The following is a 21,379-nucleotide window of genomic DNA, read 5'->3' on the forward strand; positions in this document are numbered from 1 at the left end:
AGCCCCCTCCTGGTGTTGCTCCCCCTCCCCCCTCTCCGGTGTAGCACCGAGCCCCCCCCGGGCCACGCCAGCAGGCAGCCCCTCGGACTGGAGCCCACCACCCTCCAGGCCAGCCTGGGGATGCTGCCCCCCACATCTGTTGGCCGGGACCCCCCACCGCTGCCCACCGGGGAGGGGTACCTGGGCCTGGGCTCATCCATGGGGCAGCGGGACACAGGCCAGGGGCACCCCGTGGAGGGGAGGCTATGGGGGGCAGGGCCCCTCATCCCCAGGGTTCATCCCAAAGGGATGGGATGCGCTGGGAGCCCCCTGGGTCCGGAGAGGGCAGGATGCAGCCCAGCGGCTCCTGTGCCCACGCAGCCCCAGCCTGGGACGGCAGGAGCTGTGGAGCTCCTTGTGGGATGTCACACGTGGAGCTCGTCCATGCCAAGGGGTTCAGAAATGTTTTGTGACCCTCTGAACACCAGGCTGGGGTTTGTTAGTGGGCAGCTCCGCTGTGCTGGTCCTGGCCATTCCCGGCTCCATCCCAGGTGCCCAGGCAGAGAGGCCATCCAGGTTTCCCCTGGAATCAGCTTGTTTTGGTGAAACGCCGAGATCCTCGTCTTCACCCTCTTGCATTCCTAGTCTTCATTTCCTTGAAATCTTTCACAAGGAGGAAACGACCCAGCTCAGCCGGGGCAGTGCTGCCGCTGTGTGCTGCCTGCCTCTCACAGGTTTTCTAGCTCTCCTCTACTACCTCTCCCTCCTCAGCTGCTCTCCTACCCGGTTTTTACAGAGCTAAAGCAAATGCAGCACCCAGCTTGGCATGGTAAGTAAACCACTCCAGACATGAATCTTGATTCTCTTTTAATTTGCAGTCAACCCAACAAAGAAAGACTCCCACTGCAGTTATACATAAAGTCACTCTTCAAAGGGAAGGTGTCTGAACCAAAAAGCTGCTCGGCGGCGTGTCTTAGAGGAGAGTCACTGTTCTGGAAGAGAATGGCATTACGTGTCTCCGGCGATGCTTCCCACCCTTGTTTCCTACAGGCAATGTGGCTACTTGGGTGTTGTGCCCAAGGAGAGGGCGCAGTGTGGCTACGGCCGCGTGCTGGGCACTGGCCCCCACGGGCACTCGGTGCTGGCCCTCGAGGTGCCTGTCACCCTCAGCCAGCAGCGGGCTCAGCCCCGGCTCCAGCACCGTTTGCAGCCAGGGAGGTCGCACCGCGGATGATGCCAGCTGCCCCTGCTCCGGGGGTCCTTTGCTCTCCGCGGCGCAGCAGAAGTGCTGATCTCGGCACAAAATCTTGGGTGACACAAGAGGAGGCCAGAAAGCCGGGAAATTCGGAGGCTGTTTTATTTGCTGTACGACACAAGTAGTCCCTTGAGCCTCTTTGTGGAGTCCTGAAGCTTTTTATCAGGCTGGAGGAGTGCGAATAATTGATTTTTCCACTCACTGGCCAAACCAAAAACCTGGAGGGAGGAGGGGGAGGAGAAGGAATCGTTTCAAGTTTATTTGAACAAAAAAGTTTCTTTTTATTCAGCGCAATAAAAACACGAGAGACAAAATCTTTTGGGTGGTCAGACAGAATATTTTAACCCTTTTGAATGTCTTTAAAAGAGTTGGTAGCTTGCAAAATAAAAAAAAAAAGGGACAAAAAATCATTTCAAAGAGGTGAATTTTTCAAAACTGCTTATTTTCTTGAGCACAAGCATTTTCTCAAGTGTGACCTGGACTTGTGGTTTTTTTCCAACCTCAGTGTCCCCAAAAGGTGTTTTTTTCTCCAAAAAAACATCTATTAATTGTAGCGAAATTAAGGAGGGTCAGGCTCCAAGCGTCAGCTGTCCAGCAAGAAGATGTAACCCAAAAGAGATGCCGGGATCTGCAAACCATTCCCAGGAAGGCTTTAGCAAACCTTCCCTGCCCACCTCTGCTGGGTGCAGGAGGCAGCAGCAGCCCAGCACCCACTGCCTGGGGACACCGGGACCCCCGACCCAGCCCCCGCTGGGTCCCCTCTCCTGCAGGGACACACGGAGGGTTTGGTAGAGCCCCGACTCAGCACAGCAGTTTTGCCTGGCTGCTCCTGGTTGCGCACCTTATGAGCCTAAACCAGAGCATTTCTGTCACAATCCCACCACTCTGCGGACCGATGGAGCTGAGACAGTGCAGGGGTGGGGGCTGTCCCCCTGCCCTGGGACGCACAGCTCAGCGCACGCTTTGCCACCGGCATGGTGCAAGGAGAAACGCTGTATTTTCTTAGTGCAGCTGGTGGGGGATGCTCCTTTGTGCAAAGAAGCTGGAACAAACTTGAAAATGCTTTGTGCGAAGGTGCATCCTCACACGGTGCAAGACCCCTGCGGTGCTCAAGGCTGTCCTCCCTTTTCCCATCTGTGGCCCATTGTGGGAAAAAAGGAGAGAGCACAGGAGGGCTCCTGCGCTTGCTGGTATAACAGAGCCATGATTAAATCTGGCAGATACTGCACAGGCAAGGTTTTTCCACTTAAACTTCCGTGTGTCTTGATTTGGGCACATATTTAAGTCTGAATTGGGCCAGCCTGGAGCCTGAGGAAGTTCACTGTGTGCTTACTGGCTTGGAAGCGTTTGAAGCTCTTTTTGTTTGACATCTGCTTCTAATTCCTTCACTGCACTTGGTTGAGCAGAGACCGAGAATTACACCTGTGTCCTGAACCCTGTTTGCTTTAGGCCTGATCCTGTTGCATCACTCAGGCAAAACACAGATGCTGTGAGGAGTTTCACAATCACAGAAAGCGGGCTGGACCGGCAGGCTCCCTGTGGTGTCTGAGGGAGGAATTTTTGGAGCCCATGAAGCCCATCTTCATTCAGAAACTGGAAAAACCTTGGCTGATAACCTGAGCCTGTTGAGAATGGTTCATTTCTAAGGTCAGGGCGTCAGGGTGAGGAGCTCTTTGATTCGGAGGATGGTTTGCCGAGGCTGGTGGTGGGGTCGCTGGGCTGTGCTAGTCCTTCCAAAGAAAGAAGGTTTTGCATGTGCCTTTGGGCCATCTTCTGCCAAAGAGGACACACATTTTCAAGATGCCAGGAGCCCCATGTCTTGTTCGTGGCTCCACATCGTGCCTGCTGGATGGCTTTGGGCAGATCTTGTGGCTTCTCTGTTTCCCCCCTCTCCCCAACCCTCCCCTGGGATGCGGGTCTCTCCTTGTGCCTGTCCTGCTCGGCGACAGGAGCATCGCCAAAGGCAGGGGGAGAACGAGGAAAAGGCTGGGTGCTGCCAGACACCCCTCCCTTCAGCTTTCGTGAGACACTGGTTTCCATCTCAGCCATGGGAGCAGCTGGCAGGGAGATGCTCTTCCTCCCGTTCAGCCTCCTCCTCCCCAGCAGCACACGTTGGCTGCTGTTTATCCACCGCCTGCTCCACACCCAGCTTTCCACCGTGGAGCCAGAGCTCACTGGGCTGGTTGCAGCCAGGCTCCACATCCTGAGAGACCTTGGCCACCCACAGCACCTTCTGCCTGGGTGTGGAGGAAGACCCGGGTCCCTCTGCCCAGGCTCAGGGATGTACCCTTGTCAGCAGTGGTGTTGGACAGTCCTTGCTGGGAGCTGCAGAGAGCTGCTGCTACTGCAGTAATTGGCTCGTGACTATTAATAAACGAAGTCTCGGGCTTTCCGCCTGGCGTGGATGCGGCCGTGCTCATTCCTCATTTGTTTTGCCATCACTCAGCGTGGGGCTGCTGGGTCCTGGCTGCTCTCGGGGAGCAGCAGCTCTCATGGAGCGGGGAAAGGCCAATGATTTATTTGTGCTGCCAGAGGAACTGGGAACGAGAGGAAAGCTCATAAAAGGCACGGTCTCATTTTCTCTAAGCCTCTGTGTGTGGCACTATTGAGCTGTAAACATTTTCTAGGTTAGATTTATGGGGATAGAAGGGGAACTGATCATTAGGAGGATTAATTATATGCTCTGTGGATTGTGAAAGTCCAGAAAGTTCAGTTATGCTGCTCTTGCACAAGCTGTCAGGTAGGAATCTGCCCAGGTCCTTTATTATTTGCAAGCAGATAGCAGCGCTATGGCTACCAAGCTGGATGAGGCCCGGCAGCACATGGTGCTGTGCAGGCATGGAGCTGGCGATGGTCCCCAGCCCGGCTGGGCAAACCCAAGACCTCCCACATGCCAGCACACCCACAGACAAGAGTACAAGCAATGATGCTGCTCCTGCACCCTGGCAGCGTGCAAACCTCCCTGCTCCACACCTGCCGCGTCCCCATGGCACGGGCACCGTGCTGCCTCTGCCCATCATTTTCCCCTGGAAAAGCTAAATGTCTCTAACAGCTATGGGAAAACCATACGGATAATATGACTGCAGAGGGACTTGCTTCTGGAGAGGCCGATGCTGGCACAGCTCGTTTCCTGAGCTGGATGCCAGCTGGTGCCGGTGCCATCACCGGCGTGCCGTTGTGCCTGCCGCAGCAAGGATGTGGATGTAAGAGAATCAGTGAGCCCTGCAGCTGGCTCTGAGGCCCCCTGTCCCTGTGAGCACCCATCGCTAGCAGCATCCCATCCCCAGCAGCATCCCATCCTTGGAAGTACCCATCCCCAGCAGTACCCCACCTCCAGCAGTACCCCATCCTTGAAGCAGACATCCCCAACAGCATCCCATCGCCAGGAGCACCCATCCCTGGGAGTACCCATCCCCAGGAGCACCCACCCTGGGTGAGGCTGGTGGCAGAGCAGCGCTGGTGAGCAGGTCCACAGAAGTGCCAGCGCAGTGGCAGGGACCTCAAAGGTGCTCCAAAGAGAGGTCCCTGCCAGTGCCCAGCCAGGCGGGCAGCGCTACCACCCAAGGAGCCATCGGCATTCGTTCCTGCCACGCTCCACCACGGCTGGCTCCTGTCCTGCCAGGAAAAGCGGAGTCCCCATGTGCTGACATGGGAGCTGGACCCAAGCCCCAGGGCAGGGGGTGAGGGTGGCCTCAGCAGGGAGCTGCAGAAGCACCTCAAAGAGGCTCTTTCAGGGCTGGAGGTGGATGGAGATGGTGGGGCTCCCAGCTTCACCCAGCTGGGACCCCCCCCCCCCCACCAGCCCAGCCGCGGCAGCCCGGGGGGCTGGGAGTGCAGCCGGCCCGTGCCGGGGTTTTAGCCCGGCTGTGCCTGGGTTTAATCCTACTGTGCCATGACAGTCATGGCCCAGGCTGAGGGTTTTGGAGGCATCAGCTCTTCTGCTGGCATGTCCAGCCCCAGATGCCACCCCAGCACCCAGGCGACACTGCAAGGGCTGGGACCACTCCTGCAACATTTTCTTGGCACATGGCACTTAGGGACATGGTTAGTGGTGGCCTTGGCGGCACTGAGTTAATGGTTGGACTCGATCTTAAAGGTCTTTTCCAGCCTGAATGATTCTGTGATTCTTGGCATAAGCAGAAGGGCCAGAACATCCCCGGGGACCTCAGCTGGCCCCTGGGGTGCTGGCAGCTCTTGATGGGGTTTGTGCAGGGCAGTCTGTGGGGCTGCTTCTCCTGCAGCAGCTGCATGGCTGGGCTGGGGGTCAGCAGGTCCCCTTCACCACCCGGTGGGGGATGCATCTGGGTTTTGCTCTCTCCTGCAAACATTAGAAGGAACATCCACCAGAAAATGAGACAGGGGAAATGTCCGAGGCTGGGAAGGTGCCTGTATCCCAGCACCTCATTACTCAGGAGGGGACCCCAAGGGGACGTTTTACCTTTGCTGCACCACCTGCCACCACTGTGCCAGAGCCAGCAGCAAGCCTGCACATCCCCAGGAGACGGGCACGTCCAGCAGAATGGCCAGGGAGCAGGTAGAGCAGGCAGGGCAGTGCTGGCATGGCTCACCTCTGCTCCCTGCGGCACGTGCCCGCAGCAGGTGAGCTGCTCCAACCAGGCGGCACGGGCGCTCCCCAAATACAGCCCTGTGTACAGTCAACACGAGGATGCAGCTCCAGGGTGGCCGCATGTGGGGCCAGCACAGCCCTCGGGAGACCGGTGGGGACGCATGGGTGGCAGCATGGGGCCCATGAGAGGATCCTGACCCTGCGTCTCCCCAGGAATAGCCCTGGGCTGCTGCAGCTCGGCCAGGGAGGGCTCTGCCTGTGTCTGTAAGCCACAGGCGCCTTGTCAGCACTCGGGACATCTTGGAAATCAGCAAAGCAGCAGGCACAGAGATACTGTTATCTCCTACTCTCTGCAGCTCCTACCCCGTATCTCCAGCCAAGGTCAATTCCCCCGGGTGGTGTCAGTGGGAAGCTGTGGGCAGCCCAGTGGGATGGGACGGGACCCCTGGCAGACCTCAGCTCAGTGCTGGGTCCCGCAGCCTGGGCCCCCCATTCGGGGCCATTGCAGGGACCATCTGCCCAAGGACTGTCCATCCCCAGCCACCACCGCACCCAGCACCCGCCGGAGAGGGACTCAGCCCCAGCCGCCTGCATCCCGGCAGGGTGAGGAACAGCTTTTGGGCAGAGCAGACGACGGAGGAAATTCTTTGGGGAGTTTTCTTCCTCCTGGTACATGCAAGGGCCCTGCAGTCATTGTGTGAGTGCATGGGCCAGCACGGGTGTGAGCTCACGCCGGCTCCCCCAAGGCTGCTGGTTCCTGCCCCAGACACTGCCCCCCCAAAGCCCCCAGCCCCGGCGTGCCCGGCCGCCTCGGTGAATGCTGCTGGCCCCCTGGGAGAGGTTGGGTAGCCGGGAAGGAAAAGGAGACGCCCCAGGCTCAGGGTGGGTTGGGGTGGGACGTCTTCCTGCCCGCCGCAGCCCCTGGGATTCGCTTGCCTTTTGGACTGGGATAAAATGCATCCGCTGGCACAGCAGGCTGGGTGATGGCGCACCCCATCCGGGAAAGCCTTGCTGCGTCAGCTGGCCCCGGCTCTGCCCAGCGGCACTGGGTCTGCAGAGCTGCCAGGTGGCACCTTGGAGATGGCCCTGGACCAGCGGCCACATCCAGGTCCAAACCCCACGTGCTGCGCGGGGACCCAGAGCTGGGAGCAGCCACATCCCTGGGCCGCCCTGGTCCAGACATGGAGCAGCGGGACAGGCTTTAGCCCAGAGCTTCCACCCCCTCCTGGGCCCGTGGTCGCGGCTGGGGCTGTGCAGATGGAGGGGCACCCGTGGGGGCAGTTCCCCACTCTGCAAGGGCGCAGGGATGCGGACATGGTGGCAGGGCTCACGCCTGTTGCAGCTCCCCAGCCGTCCTCATCCCCTGGCATCGCTGTGACCACAAGAGGGCACGGCAAAGCCACCGGGTGCCACCGCACTCCTGGCACCCCTGCCCACCGCCCCACAGCCTCAGTGACCAGGTGGGACGTGGTAGGAGAGAAGGGGTGATGTGTCCCACTGTCACCTGGGGGGTTCTGAGCCCCCCACATCTCCCAGAGCCCAAAGAAGTGACAGAATTTACCTCCTTGGCTGCACTTACCCCCCTCAAAGCTGCTCCGTGGGGGTCAGGGGGCACCGGGACCCTGAGCGGGGCCAGGAGCTGATGTGCAGCTGCAGCTCTGGGCCCATCCACGCTCCCCCCGAAAGCTTTCATACCCCCGCTTTGCTCCCAGCTGCAATCCCAGCCTGTGTTGGGCAGGGACCCAGCACCCTCCCTGGGGCTGCATTTCATCTTGGGGCACCCATGGGGGCCAGGACAGGGGGTCCCTGTGGTCCAGGCATGCAGCCCCCCGGAGTGAGGGGGACGGGAGGCAGACCGTGAGGAGTGCAGCATCTCCCCCAGGACCATCTTTTAGAAGGGATCAGTTGAACATCCATCAGGGATGGCTGGGTCCTGCCCTGAGGCGGGAGGGGTAATTAAACACCCTCTTAAGCTTTCTTCCATTTTATTGGGCTTGTTGACCTCTGGGGAAGACCCAGACCTCTCCGGAGAGCTGGGAGCACAGAGGAAATTATTTTACAGCTCTGCTGGGGAATCAGTCATGCTCTTCAACAGCAACAGGAAAAATTATTTTACAAGATGGGAAGTGAAGGGCTTGTGGTTAACTACGTGTCTTGCTGGTTTTGCCCCAGTAATTGGCATGTACAAGTGCTTCTCTCCGACAGATGAGGGCAGAAGCATGCGCTTGAGTCACATCTCTCATCACATCACCCTTCATCCTGCTCTCTGCTCATCTTCCCGTGCAACGATGACCTTTACATTTTCTACCTCATTTTATCACTTACCTCCATCAAGAAGGGCAATTTGCCTCGGTGGCCACTCCACCGGCTGATTGGCACCCTGACAGGTATGTCCCTTTTCAAGTGCAGCTGCCTAATGGGTTATTGGCAATCGAGTCTTATTTGGCCCATCTGAGCACCATGCTGCTCTAATGAAGAGCAGAAATTGGAAAATCATGGGGGGCAAGAGAGTGGGGACAGGGAGGAGAAACCGGTTGGGAATCATTTGGGAGAGGATGATCCTTCACATCTTACAGAACCCCAAATCCTCCCTGAGACCCAGCGAGATGTGCCAGCAGCCCAGCAGGTGCGAGGGGCAGCACGGCAGGCAGGGCTTGGTGTGCACCTGGCTCCCAAACAAACACCACGAGGGGGTTTTCCTTTCAGATCTGAACCAAAGCAGCACAAACCCTGCTGCCCCCACTCCACAGTCAGCTGCAGGGGCTTGGCAGGAGCAGGCGGTTCAGGCGAGAGGGGTGGAAACGTCTCGTTTTGCCAGATTTCCTGCAAAATCTGCCAGCGCTGGCAGGCGAGGGCTCAGCGATCCACGGGAGCCAGACTCAGCCCCCCAAACCTCAGTTTTCTCTAGAGCCCAGATCCCACCTGCTCCAGCACACCTCACTATGTGCTCCTGCCCAGCCCTGAGGCTTCTCCCCGTTTAAATGGGGAATAACACTTACTTTCATCAGCAGACATAATAAAAAATGAAGCTCTTAAGCAAGCAAAAAACCAGCTAGAGCAGTGAGGAGTCACAGAGCTTTTTTTCAGCCCAGTCCACAAAAGATGTCTAACTCTGTCATCTTAATTGACGCTTAGCCTGGCAGTAACTGCCTGACGGGTAGTAAAAGAGATTTACTGTAAAGCTGCAGAAGAAAATGTGTCAAGGAGTTAAATCATGTCAGAAAAATCTGGGAGTGACCTACCACTGAAGTGCCTGCCCCGTGCAGAGCCGTACCAGGTTTTGCTTTTAAAAAAAACCCAACACACCACAACAGTACAATGAAGCCAAAGTTTCCTTTGATCGATTCTCATTTTAATGAGGGCAGGTTCCTAGGAAGCAAACAGTACGTTTGTATCATATTGCAAACAAGCTAGTACAGAAATCTAAAAAAAATAAACAAAAATAAATATCTTCCCTGTTTATTTCTCCCCAAGTTTATAGCACTAGGTTGACCTGAAAACAAGATGAATTTACCACTGCATCTGGACAGCGGCCATGAAAAATTAGAATTTTTTTGGAATGCAATTGTCTATATGGTTTCAGAGAGGTCAGAGTACCGGGAGATCTGCCGATGAGAGTCTTCCTCGCCAGCTAGGGTGAATGGTTTCCACCTTGGGCAGTCAATGCTCCTCCGCCGCTTGAAGCATCTCTGCCGGGCCCCTTCAGTGGATCAGAGCCACGTCTTCAAGCGGGAGAAGCTGTAAGGAGAGGGGCTGGGTTATTGCAGAGCATCCAGCTGCACACCTGAGCCCTGCCACCACCTCCCTGCCCACGTGGGACCGCATCTCCCCACCGTACAGCGCCGGAACCAGCGCTGCATTCGCGGTCCTCATTTAATATTCTCTGTGGGCTCAGATCCAGCCCAGGGTGGCTGCAGGCTCCCGAACGCCGAGCTTGGCCCTGCCTGCCAAGCTCCCCTGGAAATGTGGCTGTGACATCGGGGGGGACACACGCATGTCCAAAGGTCTGGAGCCCCAGCCATGGCACCAGCACCGCTCTCCCCGCATGCAGCCAGGCTGCGGGAGGACACGGCACAGTACAGGCATGACGCAGGGCTGAGCTGACCCGTCCGGGCTTCCCCAAAAAGATACTAATCCCGTTATTTCCTCCAAAAATGCAAGGGCGGAGGAATACAGCTACATGATTCAGGGGCTGCTCCAACAGCTAACAGCCCCCGTGGATTTCAGCTGGATGTTGGCTCCAGTGTGACATAAGAGGAAAGAAATGTCATGTCCGGAGCCAGCCCCGAGCCAGCCCCACGCAGCCTGGCTGAGCCCCTTTTGGGGGGCAGGGAGAGGGGTCCGGCAGAGGGGCCACACCAGGAGCACCGCGGCATCACCCCCATGGGTACCCTCCCAGCCCTGGCAGCTGGGTCCTGCAGGGTGCAGGGCTGTGATGCACCAAACAGGGGGCACAGAAATAATCCCCCTCCTTTTTCAGTCTTAAAACCAAAGTGCAGCTCCCCCACAGACATCCCCTGGGGAGGAGGAACCTGCCCCCTCCTCCCGGCCGCTTTGCGGGGCACCACACACCTTGTGGGTCAAGTTCAAAACCGTGGCAGAGCCACAACTTTGGCTGTAGCACCCACACAGTGGTGACGGGGCTGAACCCCCCGGACCTGGGCTGTCCTGTGGGGTCACGGCTCCCCTCACCCCCCAACACCCTCCCAGCCCAGCCGGGGCTGGGTGCAGAAGTGGTGCAGGTGTTGAGGGGCAGCTCCCCATATCTGGGTGATGCCATGGGGCAGCCCAGCTGACTGCTTGGAGCACCCCAAAACCCCAGGGCCTGCAGGATGGGACACCGCAGCAAGGCTCCGTGCACCCCCATTCCCTGGTGGAACCCCTCCAAGGCTCCATGCACCCCCATTTCCCTGGGGGAACCCCTCCAAGGCTCCATGCACCCCTGTTCCCTGGGGGACCCCTTCGAAAACTCTGTGCACCCCATTCCCTGGTGGAATCCCTCTAAGGTTCTGTGCACCCCCGTTTCTCTGCTGAAACCCCTCCAAGGCTCCGTGCACCCCCATTCCCTGGGGAGCCCCCTCCAAGGCTCCGTGCATCCCCGTTCCCTGGCGCCCCCCCCAGCACCGCGGTGGTGCCACCGAGGGACCGCAGCACGGCTCTAGCGCCCCGCACACGGGTGTCACCCCTCCAGCATCCTGCCGAGAGGCCGTGACACCCCCCCCCCGGGCGACACCCCCCGGGCTCCACCGCCCCCGCCCGCCCGCCGGGGCCCCGGGGTTACCTGAGCTCGGCGGGGCGCGGGTGGGGCGCGGGCGGGGGCCGGGCGGGGACCCCCGCGGGGACCCCCCAGCCCCGCCGGAGCAGGCGCTGCAGGAGGCGGCCGGGACCGGGCGGCGGCGGGGCGGCCGGCGGCGTGTCCCCGACGGGGCGGCCCGGGGGCGGCGGGGGGGCGGCGGGGGTGTCTGCCCCGGGGCGCCGGGGGGGCTCGGCCGGCAGCTCCCGGCGCCAGAGGTAGGGGGAACGGCGGACCCCCATGAGCAGCCCCGAGGCGCGCCCCACCGTGTGGTACCGGGGGCTGGCGACGTGCTTGTACCAAGCGCCGGCCGGCAGCATCAGCCCCAGCAGCACCAGGGCCCCCCAGGCGCCCCCTGACAGCCGCCCCCTCGGCATGGCGCCGGGCTGGCAGGGTGCGGGCAGGGTGCGGGCAGGGGCAGCCCCCGGCCCCGGCCGCCCCAGCGAGCTCTGCCCCGCGCCCGCGCCCCGCCGGTTTATAGCGCCGTCGGGAGGGGCACCCCGCGGCCCCGCCCCGGCAGCCCCCAGCCCCCCCACCTCCTACCTGCCGCCTCCAGTGGCCCCCCGCCCTCCCCCTGCAGCACCCCCCGCGGCCCCGAGCAGTCCTCCCGTCTCTGAGCACCCCCCTTCGCCGCCCCCAGCATCCCTGAGCATCCTCCCCGCTACCTTCATCATCCTCCTCATGGCCCAGGAAACCTCCCAGTGGGGCCCTCTGCAGCCCCAGCACCTTCCCCGTGGCCCTAAATACCTTCTCCGTGGCGCTGAGCATCTTCCCCACCATGCTTAACATCCTGCCACAGCACCGAGCATCCTCTGCAGCCCCCCAAACCACCCCACAGCTCCCCACAGCCCCCAAAACCTTCCCCCAGCCCCACAAACCTCTCCACAGCCCCCCAAGCTCCCTGCAGCCCTACAAACTTTCCTGCAGCCCCCCAAACCTCCCCACAGCCCCTCAAACCTCCCCACAGCCCCCCAAGTTCCCCACAGCCCAGCATCCTCTCCAGCCCCTCAGCACCTGCTTGACACCGGCAGGATTTGCTGCTGGAGGAAGAGATGTTACAAACTGACTGCAAGTGAGGACCCTCGGAGGTCCTGTGCCCCCAGCCTCACTGCCTAGAGTGGGACCAACAGCAAGGCAGCAGGAACATGCCCTGGAGGAACCAACTGTAAGAACAAATTGCAGTGATTTTCAACAAAATTCATCCCACGTGGGGTACCAGATGGAGGTGAGTGATGGAGACTGAACCCTGCTGTGGTTACCTGCCCCGGCGTAGAGATGATGCTGCTGCTGCCTGGGGGGTGCAGAGGGCCCATGTGTCCCAGGGAGCTCAGTGTCCTGCTGTGCTCTCCACCTTCGTAGCACCCACGGAGCGTTGAGACCCAGATTTCACTCCGATCTCGCTCAGCTCAATTAATATCCCACCTGTGGTTTGTGGGTCCTAGTGCCCATGAACTTGCCTTGGTGCAGGGCAAAGTCACGACTGCGTAAGAGGTGCAAAGCAATAGGAAGAGATGAGATACCGCACCCATGCGGGGGGCTCAGACTGCTGCTACCCCCGGGATCACCGCCTGCTCTTGGTCACTTGTCCATCGCAGTGTAAAGCGGCCAGCTGCCTGACTCCCACCCGAACAGCTCCTTCAGTAATTCCTGCTCTTCCCTCTCTTCTTTAGGAAAAAAAAGATGACCCAGGAGGTGAATACCTGATTCCCGTGGGATGCCTGCCAACTCGTCTTCCTCTTCACCAAAGCCTGCTGCCTCCATAATCCAGAGAAATCACAGGACCTGGTATTTCCAGCCCCTTCCAACACTCCTCTGGTGCCACTTCTTAACAAACAGGAGGACTGGGGATTTGGTGACACCATCCCTGCTGCCTCCTGCTGAGAGCCACTTTATGTTGCCTGGATCCAAATCTTGTGACCACACGATGTTTTGCCTGTAGATATTTTGGAGAGATGTGAGGAGCTCCCCGCTGTGTTCTGCAACCCGCCGCGATGCGGGAGCCCACAGCGGACAGGGGCTTTGTCCTGCAGCAAAGTGCTCAAGACCATTTGCAGTGGGCTTGTCAGGCTGCGTCCCCTTCTTTTCTGCAACTCAGGTCTTCTTAAATAGGACATTACTGCAAATTTTGCCATTCCAGTCAGATGACTTTTCCCCTCAGATTCCTTAATGCAACCAAGCAGGTAAAATTCATGCTCATCAGGGAGCAATTCCAGTTCCTCTCATTTATTAGCCAAGTTCTTGGCTTTATACACTGAACTATGACTAACTAATTTCTTTTTTTTTTTTTTTTTTTTTCAGGCCACACAGTAACTTGATTGACTTTATTCTCAGCATCTGGGTGCCCATTTCTCTTTTTGAGATTATTTTAGCATGGTCCCAAGGAATGTGGCCAGCCTGCTTCCCACCACCAGGCTGCCCAGCTCTTTACCAGCATCCAGCCAGCCTCCCCCATCCCGCCCAGCAGCGAAGCTCTCTCCATCAGCCCAGCTTGCCCACACCGGCATTTTGTGATCCTCTGCTCAGGCATGGGGACGTGTTTGCACGTGTAAGCAGGAGACAGACCCACGCTGGGGACCCCTCAGTGTGTGGGAGCAGGTTCTGCTCATCTCAGCCAAGCGACAACCTCCTGCTGGAGGAGCCAGCCCCTTGGCTAGGCAAGGGCCAGAGACAGCGGGGCTGCGAGGAGGAGGAGGAGGAGGAGGAGGAGGAAAAGAGAAGTGCAAAGCAGCAATAAGACATGGGGAGGTATAAGATGGTCTGTCTCAGTGAAAAGCCTCATGATTCTCCTCTTCTGGGAAGGCTGGGAGCGAGTGAAATCCCAGTTGGTAAGAAGGAGATCCCGGCCTTTTCCCGAGCAGAGTACTGGAAGTTACACTGCGTGGAGCACGACTCATTTCTGTTAATGAACCAGACCCAGAGTGTCCAACTCACCCATGGCCCAACTTCTCGGAGGCTCCCAGGCTTACGGTAAGGAGAAAGCTGGGTTCCCGTCTCCCACCAAGCAGGTCATTGATGGGTGGGCTATTTTCATCACCCTTTGAGTGCTCTGAGCATTACAAACGGCCTCACCACTTTCACGTTTTAACAGAGCCATTAATGAATGGCATCGGTACAGCACACAGACAATCACATCGCAGCCTGCCCTGGTCACCAAATCCCAGTTCACAACCGGACACGCACTGCCAGGTTTATTCCACTCAGTAATAAGCCATTACAGTTCCTTCTCCCCCCGAGAGCCAGATCAATTCTGAATGACCTGACGCTCAGCCTGGAGAAGGCAGAGGCTCGTTCCTACCTCTGCCCCCATTCCCGAGCAAACAGGTTTTAGGAGCTGATGTTTCGCTGCAGCAGTACACCAACGTGGGCTCAACCTTCCCACCCAGCAGTGGAAGATTTTCTCATTCCTAGAGATCTGCCTAAAGTGTCTTTTATGTGTATTTTTGGTGTAACTTGAATAACTTATCACACATATAGACTCTCTGGGAACTGAACTGAACTCTTTCCTTCCAGTGCATTGAATGATTCCTGCTCACAGCCAGCCTCTTGTGTCTGCAAGGCACTTTGAGACCCTTCAGGATGATATAGTAGGGCTCCAGATCTCTAGTAGAGTGCATGTTTTTTTCTCTCCCAAGTATTTTTACGCATCTTTAGAACAAAACAGCTGACAAGCAGTTTGTCTTCTATTTATATTCTAAGTAACTAAAATATAATTTTAGGATTCCTGCTCCCCTCACAGCAGTCGATGCTCCCACAAACACTGCAGCACGTCAGCGGACCCATCACACCGTGCTGCTCCAAGGTGGTCTTCGTGTCAGGAACTCCCCCAGAGGAACAAAATCCTTCTTTACAGATAAAAATCTTTTGAACAAATCCTGGCTCCTGTGGAAGTATTCTACAGACCCCGTGAGGGTAAGATTTCAGCCTTTCGGGCCACTTCTATAAGCTGCAGGTACTTGGGTTCACCCAAGCAGGATCCGGCTGATCTCAAGCCCTTTTGAAAACCCCACTTTTACATTTTCACTTAATAAACACATTATTAGCTCCAGCATCACATTTATCAACTACACAGACACTGAGCTGAGACTTTGCTCAGCTTACCCCAGTGCTTGGACAAACCCTTCACAATGTTATTAATTTGTCGAGGTGGAGTACGATCTAACCATATGGCTCTGCTGCTGAAAGGATTTAAGGTCATCTATTATTTTGGAACAAACCCAGTCTTTCTGTAAGAGGAAGATCCAGCTGCAGCTCCCCATCTTTTTGGATGCTCGGGCTCTCCAGGAGGTAACTGCTGCTTCTCTGCTGGACCAGCCATCTCCCCCACAGCTCTGAGCTATCAGAGCATGAACTGAGGTTTCTGCTGAAAAAACACAAAGTTTCAGTCTGAAAAACTGCCCAGGGGTCCCCATGGCTGGGGGGAAGGAGGGATGAGCAGCTGGAGGCATCACGTCTTAGACCCCTGCAATAAACCCAGCCGAGCTCCCTTAGAGCCCTCTTTACCCGATTTAATGCCTGTTGTGCTCTCACCTCCCACCACACACATTACTGCACCCATTCAGGATTTGTGGCTTTTGAGAATGATCTAAATGAATTTGATGTCCCAGAAAGAGGCACTTGAAAAATAAACCGGTGTGGTTTAATGACAGCATTTTCCACATTTTTATTATAATGACTCTGGTGTTTATTGGAAGGTTTGCGACTCAGCCGAGCATGAAAACAAAGCAATTGAGGAGGTCGGCCCTGTGATGGGGTCTCGGCACACTTGGTCATTAATGCTTATTCTATACATGACAGGTTTTTGGCCATTTGGGCTCTACAGCATCTTCCCGTGGGAGTATGATGAGAGGGTGGAGGCAACATCGTTTTGAACAAGGAGCCTCATGCACTCTGGTGCAGAGCCTGCCCTCCTCCTCTGGCTGTGCAGCACTCGGCAAACTCACATCACCTTTGGTAATTGTGATCATCCTGTTTTTCAGACTGGGAAACTGAGGCCCAGAGCATTCGAGTGAGTTGCCAAAGGCCACGCAAGCTAATGGCCAAGTCATGGAGCCTCCTGCTCTGAGGTCCTTCATGGGGAGACTCTGCCAAGCTCTGCTTTTCCATGCAGGGCACAAGCTTACCTTGCAGAGACAGGCACAAAACAGCCAAAAGGCAAGAGAGGCTTGGCTGCCGTGAAATCAGCTGGAGGCACAAAACTGGCAAAGGAGCTGAAGTCAGAGGCTGCAGCAGGGATGAGTTTTGCTGTCCATCCCTTACCAGGCAGCACCATGCTCATCCTGAACCGGTGCAAAGCCCACTGCAGGCAGTTGTCTTTCAGGCAAGGTTTGAAGCTCAGCACCTGAGTGACCTGATATTGAAAATCCCACCTGAACAGTTGAACGTGATAAACACCCTGCCTGGCTGCCCAGGAGGTCAGTGGTCCAGCTCCCTGCCGCTCCATCTCTGCCTGCACACCAGATTTCTGCAGTTCACCCTTCACCTACTTTCCCAGATTCACATCCCTGCTGCCTCTTGCATTACTTCAATGCAGGAGCGAGTCATGTCTTAATGGCAAGAAAAAGATATTCCCACACATGTGGCTCAGCAAACTCTGATGCTTTCCAACACCCAACCCACTGCTGAGCTTTCTTGGTGAATCAGAACGAGTGTGTTTTGCTAAGGAGTGTGGATGAGGCACTTAGCGAGCGGGACCCAAACGGGCTCAGTCCCTCGGGTACTGCAGTGACAGCACCCCAGGAAGATAGTCCCAGGAATAACAACTTTTGCCATTTTCTTGCATCTAGAGTGTGTCCTCGTGTAATAAATTCAGATTATGGAGCAATACCTTTCACCAGTGATTCAGAACATGCTGATTAAATGCTATTTCTTTGTTCTTCTGAAATAAAGGAACTGTAGCTGATACAAACAAATTATGATTTCAAACTGTGAGGCAAGACACACCTTGACTCCACGATAGAGCTGCTGCATATTTTGGTGGCTCTGAAGAGAAAGAGGAAACAGTAAGTAGTGTTTTCTAATGTTACAGATCTTATTAAAGTGCACTAGATTAATTATTTTACTCCTTATGAAATGATTAATTCCTCCCTATTTTTAGACTCTTGTACTATTTTAAGAGATTTTTTTCCAGGGTCCAGTCACATGGAAGTTAAACAGCAAGCAGTAAAGTCTCCAAAGGATAATAAAGATCTCAAATTACTTTGCTAATGGAACAAAGAGTACTGTAAATGTCACACACTATTACAAGAGCGGTAGAAACCTTTACATGAAACAATGGATCCATTAGTGCTAAGTCAAAAAAAACACAACAACACAGACTCGATACTTTTGCATAGTTTCGTGGAGCTGGCTGCCCCAAGCCAAATGAACTTGTTTGTTCACTCAAAGTCTGCAGCTGAGCTCACAACACAGCATCCAGCGTACTAATCACACACACTCTCAAGGCATCGATCATTTAGGATTTCAAAGCGCTTTACAGACAATAATTAAGCCCCATTGCACCCAGCTGAGTCAGTGGAATTATTTCTGCTTAAAACTGCAGTACGAGGAGGGAATAACTGAATCACTGATGAGAGACCAAAACTGAACCGAGGTACAGACCCAGGTCCTCTGCACTACGCACCAAACTCCACTAATAGGTCCTCGCCTGTCCAAGCTTAATGAAGCAGTCCATCATCTTACAAGCTACAGGCGTGATCCTTCACTTCTTACGTGACTCATCAACTCAAGAACCCAACTCTGACAGGGTTACTGGGTGAAAGGATGAACTGTCAGAACCCATCACATTGCCCATTCATCCAGCCCTGCATTTTGCCTATTTTCCCTCCAACAGTTGAGGCTGGCAGAATGTTAAGAGAGTCCCTAAACATCTCAAGGGCTGAAGCGATGTCATCATAGAGGGATCTGGACATGACATAACATCACCAAAGAATCTTGATAAAAAAATCACGATGATGAGGCATGACAGCATTGCCTCAGAAAAGTAGCAAGTAAGCAGGAAAGACAAAAATCCAAGAAGCAGGGAAGGGAGATGCCATCAGATAGCTCTCTCTAATGCAGGCAGACTTCTCACACCCCTCCAGTCCATGATTCAGTCCTTCTCCTGGAAGTAATTTACAATACCGAAAGCGAGCTAATACCCAGATGTGTGAAGTGCAGAGTATATTTGGCTGCAATCTGAAGCATGTTTACTGTAAGGAGGAAGAGTTGTGAGATTAATCTTTTCTTTGACAGCTCTGAGATCTCTTAAACAAATCCCACACAACCCCAAAGTGCTCTCCCATTTCTTGAAATTTAATTAGGTGAGGCAATACAGTACACACAATTATATACATGTAGGATAATTGGAGTAGAGGGTTCTAAGGCATGTAGATGAGAATAAGATTTGTCTTCAAGCAAATCTGCACAGGTGGAGTCTGTTTTGCTTGGCATGAACACTTTGCCAGACTAAGAGCTATATTTGTAAAACACTCTGTGATATCAAAAAGGAGGCACATTAGCAGTCTCATTCCTGGACCATCACTACAACAACTAGCATTAAATATGCTACAACTGCGTTGCAAGAAGTACAAGGCTACAAGAAGCCCAACGTCCCCGCTGACAGCATGCAATTCTCACTGCTGTTTATGATGGCCCTGTAGGTGTGAGATTGACATCCCCCTAAAATCTAGCAGCAGACAAAAAAAATCAAATTATTCAGAGCAGGGTGGTCAGGCTGGCAGGGCACCAAATGGAGAGTCGGGGGCTCCAAGCTGCACTCCCAAAGTTATCAATTATTGCCTATCTGACCTCTGCAGCTTCCTGAGCTGTAGCAGTGCTGAATATAGAAATGGGAATGAAAAGGTATCTTGTCATTTGAAAAGCACGCCCCGACCACCAGGCAGAACTTGCATTTGCTGAGTCTGACACCAGGCCAGGTTAGATGAAGTGAGGTTTGGTCACAACTCAGCTCCACAGATGCTCCCGAGGCTCCCACCCTGCCCCGGGCATCACGCAGTGCCCTTCTCTGCCTGCTCCGTCCTCTCCGATGTGCCCCAGTATGAGCTCTTCCCCCCATATGAAAACTGGACACGCCTGCTGCCGAGTTGCTTTGCCTCTGTCCGTTGATGTTAGCTCCTGTAATGTTATTTGAAAATCGAGCTCATCCTGTTCTGGGAATTTGCACATCGGCACTTCACCTTGAAAGCCTAATGCCGTTTCCTTCCCCCACTGTTCCTTTGAGTTCCCATCTAGGTACTGCGTTTTCTGTAAGCTGCACTTACCCTGCTCTCATCCTCCAACAAGCCGCTGCTAAAGAAAACTCTATCACCAAACTAATGTTTGTGAATGCCTTAAAATACAACTCTGCTTCCCAGCATGAATCTCTCTTTTGACTTTCAGGATCCTGCCCCTGTCCATTCATCCTCCTCCTCTTTAAGGAATCACTACTTTTCAGAAAAGCTTGTATCACTAAATTACGTTTTTTCACAAATAAAGATCTTGGAGGAAAATTCTCTCACCAAATCTGAATGGATTTGTGCAGAGTGTGCTGTGCCTGTTGACAGATCAAAGGACTGCAGTATGCGTATGCCTCTCCGCAACAGAACTTTTAAATAGAAAAACATCTTTTGGTTGAAAAAAACGGTGAACAACTAATGTGATTAATAATTGCAGACTGGGATATTTCTTAAATGCAGGAAAATAACAGACAGACTTCTTATCAGTCCCACAGGTAGGGCCGTTGGTATATTTGATCCAAAACCTCGTGAAAACCCTGACCCCGCTGTCCCCTGGGCAGTTTGAAATGGCACAAACTGGTCTGATTGCACACAGCAGCACAGTGATGGGAGGCCTCAGAGGAAAGGGGTGTGATATGTCTGGGACAAGCAACGCCGATCCTACAGCAGCCTAAAATGCTATTTTAAGCCTTAAACTCTGAACCATAAACTCCAGTCTCTAAAGACTATGAATGGTCAAGGCTGTAGATTTAAACACGCCCTTAAATGAGGTACTTGTGTGAAGCCACTGCTAATAAGAGGCGATCTGAGACTTACACGAAAAAAAAGAAGCCCTGAGAAAATTATCACTTTTAACAGAAACTTTGTCAAATGAAAGCAAATCTCACTATTACGCACGAAGTATCTTGGCTGCAAATGAACCGCATCCGCATCAAGCTGTGAACATGAAATTAATCTAAGGCATAACCTTTAGCTCTACACTTTGACAATATTTTAGTGCTGAACTATAAATATTTGATCTGTTGCTCTTCTGAGTGAAATGGATTTGTTGTGCTCATCTGCAGTTATCAATTATTCCAAAGTATATTTATTACTGGTTAAATGACTTAAAAAGTGCCTTTTTCTTCTGTTATTATGTGATATTTAGCAAGTAAATATGGAAATTAACTATCCCTAGCATCAATATTAACCCTTTATCTTGGGAAGAACACATTTCCTGTCTGACAACACGTAGAACTAAGTACCAACCAAGATATTTACAATACGCACTGGAGCCTAGTTAATTATATATGATCATATTTCTTTATGTTTTGGGGTCACGGTGCTAAGACCGAGCTTCCATTTACAATCACTAGAGAAATAAAACAGCATCCTTAAGTCATCAGCAATGAATGATTCAATCCATTGAAAGAGTATTATAAAAACCTCTTTGCACTGCAAAATAAATTAATCTAAACGCATGACTCACATACACCAGCAGGATGATTTTTCAGAATGACGATGAGTTGAAAACAGTCTTTGGTGAATAGTTTGAATATTGGCTTTTTAGCACTTCTTTGTTCTGCTTGTGGAAGGTGCAGACATGAGGGAAGCAGGAGTAGCTTGTGCAATGATATCGAAATGGCACAGAGGGATGGTGGTTTTTTGGCATTTTACACCTGTGGAAAGACCTGGCACATCACTGGAATTGCAGTGTTATAGACAGAGCTGCAGACTGCGGAACGTGGCTGTTCAGACCCGCTAGTGGGGGTAGCAAGAACAAGAGGCAGGAGTTAAGGAAATCCAACCTTTGCCGAAGGCTGCCTCAGTGGTGTGCCAGAGCTGGGGATCTGGGCCGGTTTGGGTTGTCATATGGCTGCTGGTAGAGGACAGGGCTGGATTGGGCCTCCCAGCCTGCAACTGGAAGGATTGATAACCTTACCCGGGTTTTGTTCCAAATAAATTTCCTGGATCTAGTTTAAAATTGACAACTCTGTGAAAGTGAGAAATCTGACTGCTGTGAGCTTTCACTGCTGATGGAAGTTTAGCTGCACCATGAAAGGACACGAAACCTTCAGCAGTTTTCCCCTTCA

At 54.1% G+C, this 21,379-nt stretch overlaps 1 protein-coding gene across 1 annotated transcript; it reads right to left on the reverse strand.

Annotated features, from left to right (window-relative positions):
* Positions 1-9,142: 9,142 nt before the first annotated feature.
* NPW (neuropeptide W) lies at positions 9,143-11,503 on the reverse strand. Its single transcript, XM_055709568.1, is given in 3 exon segments — positions 9,143-9,539; positions 11,083-11,139; positions 11,142-11,503. Coding segments are annotated over 3 exon segments (423 nt in total). The 5' UTR covers positions 11,472-11,503; the 3' UTR covers positions 9,143-9,503.
* Positions 11,504-21,379: the final 9,876 nt, after the last annotated feature.

Source organism: Falco cherrug, chromosome 4, assembly GCF_023634085.1.
Source record: "Falco cherrug isolate bFalChe1 chromosome 4, bFalChe1.pri, whole genome shotgun sequence".
Classification (NCBI taxonomy): Eukaryota; Metazoa; Chordata; class Aves; order Falconiformes; family Falconidae; genus Falco; species Falco cherrug.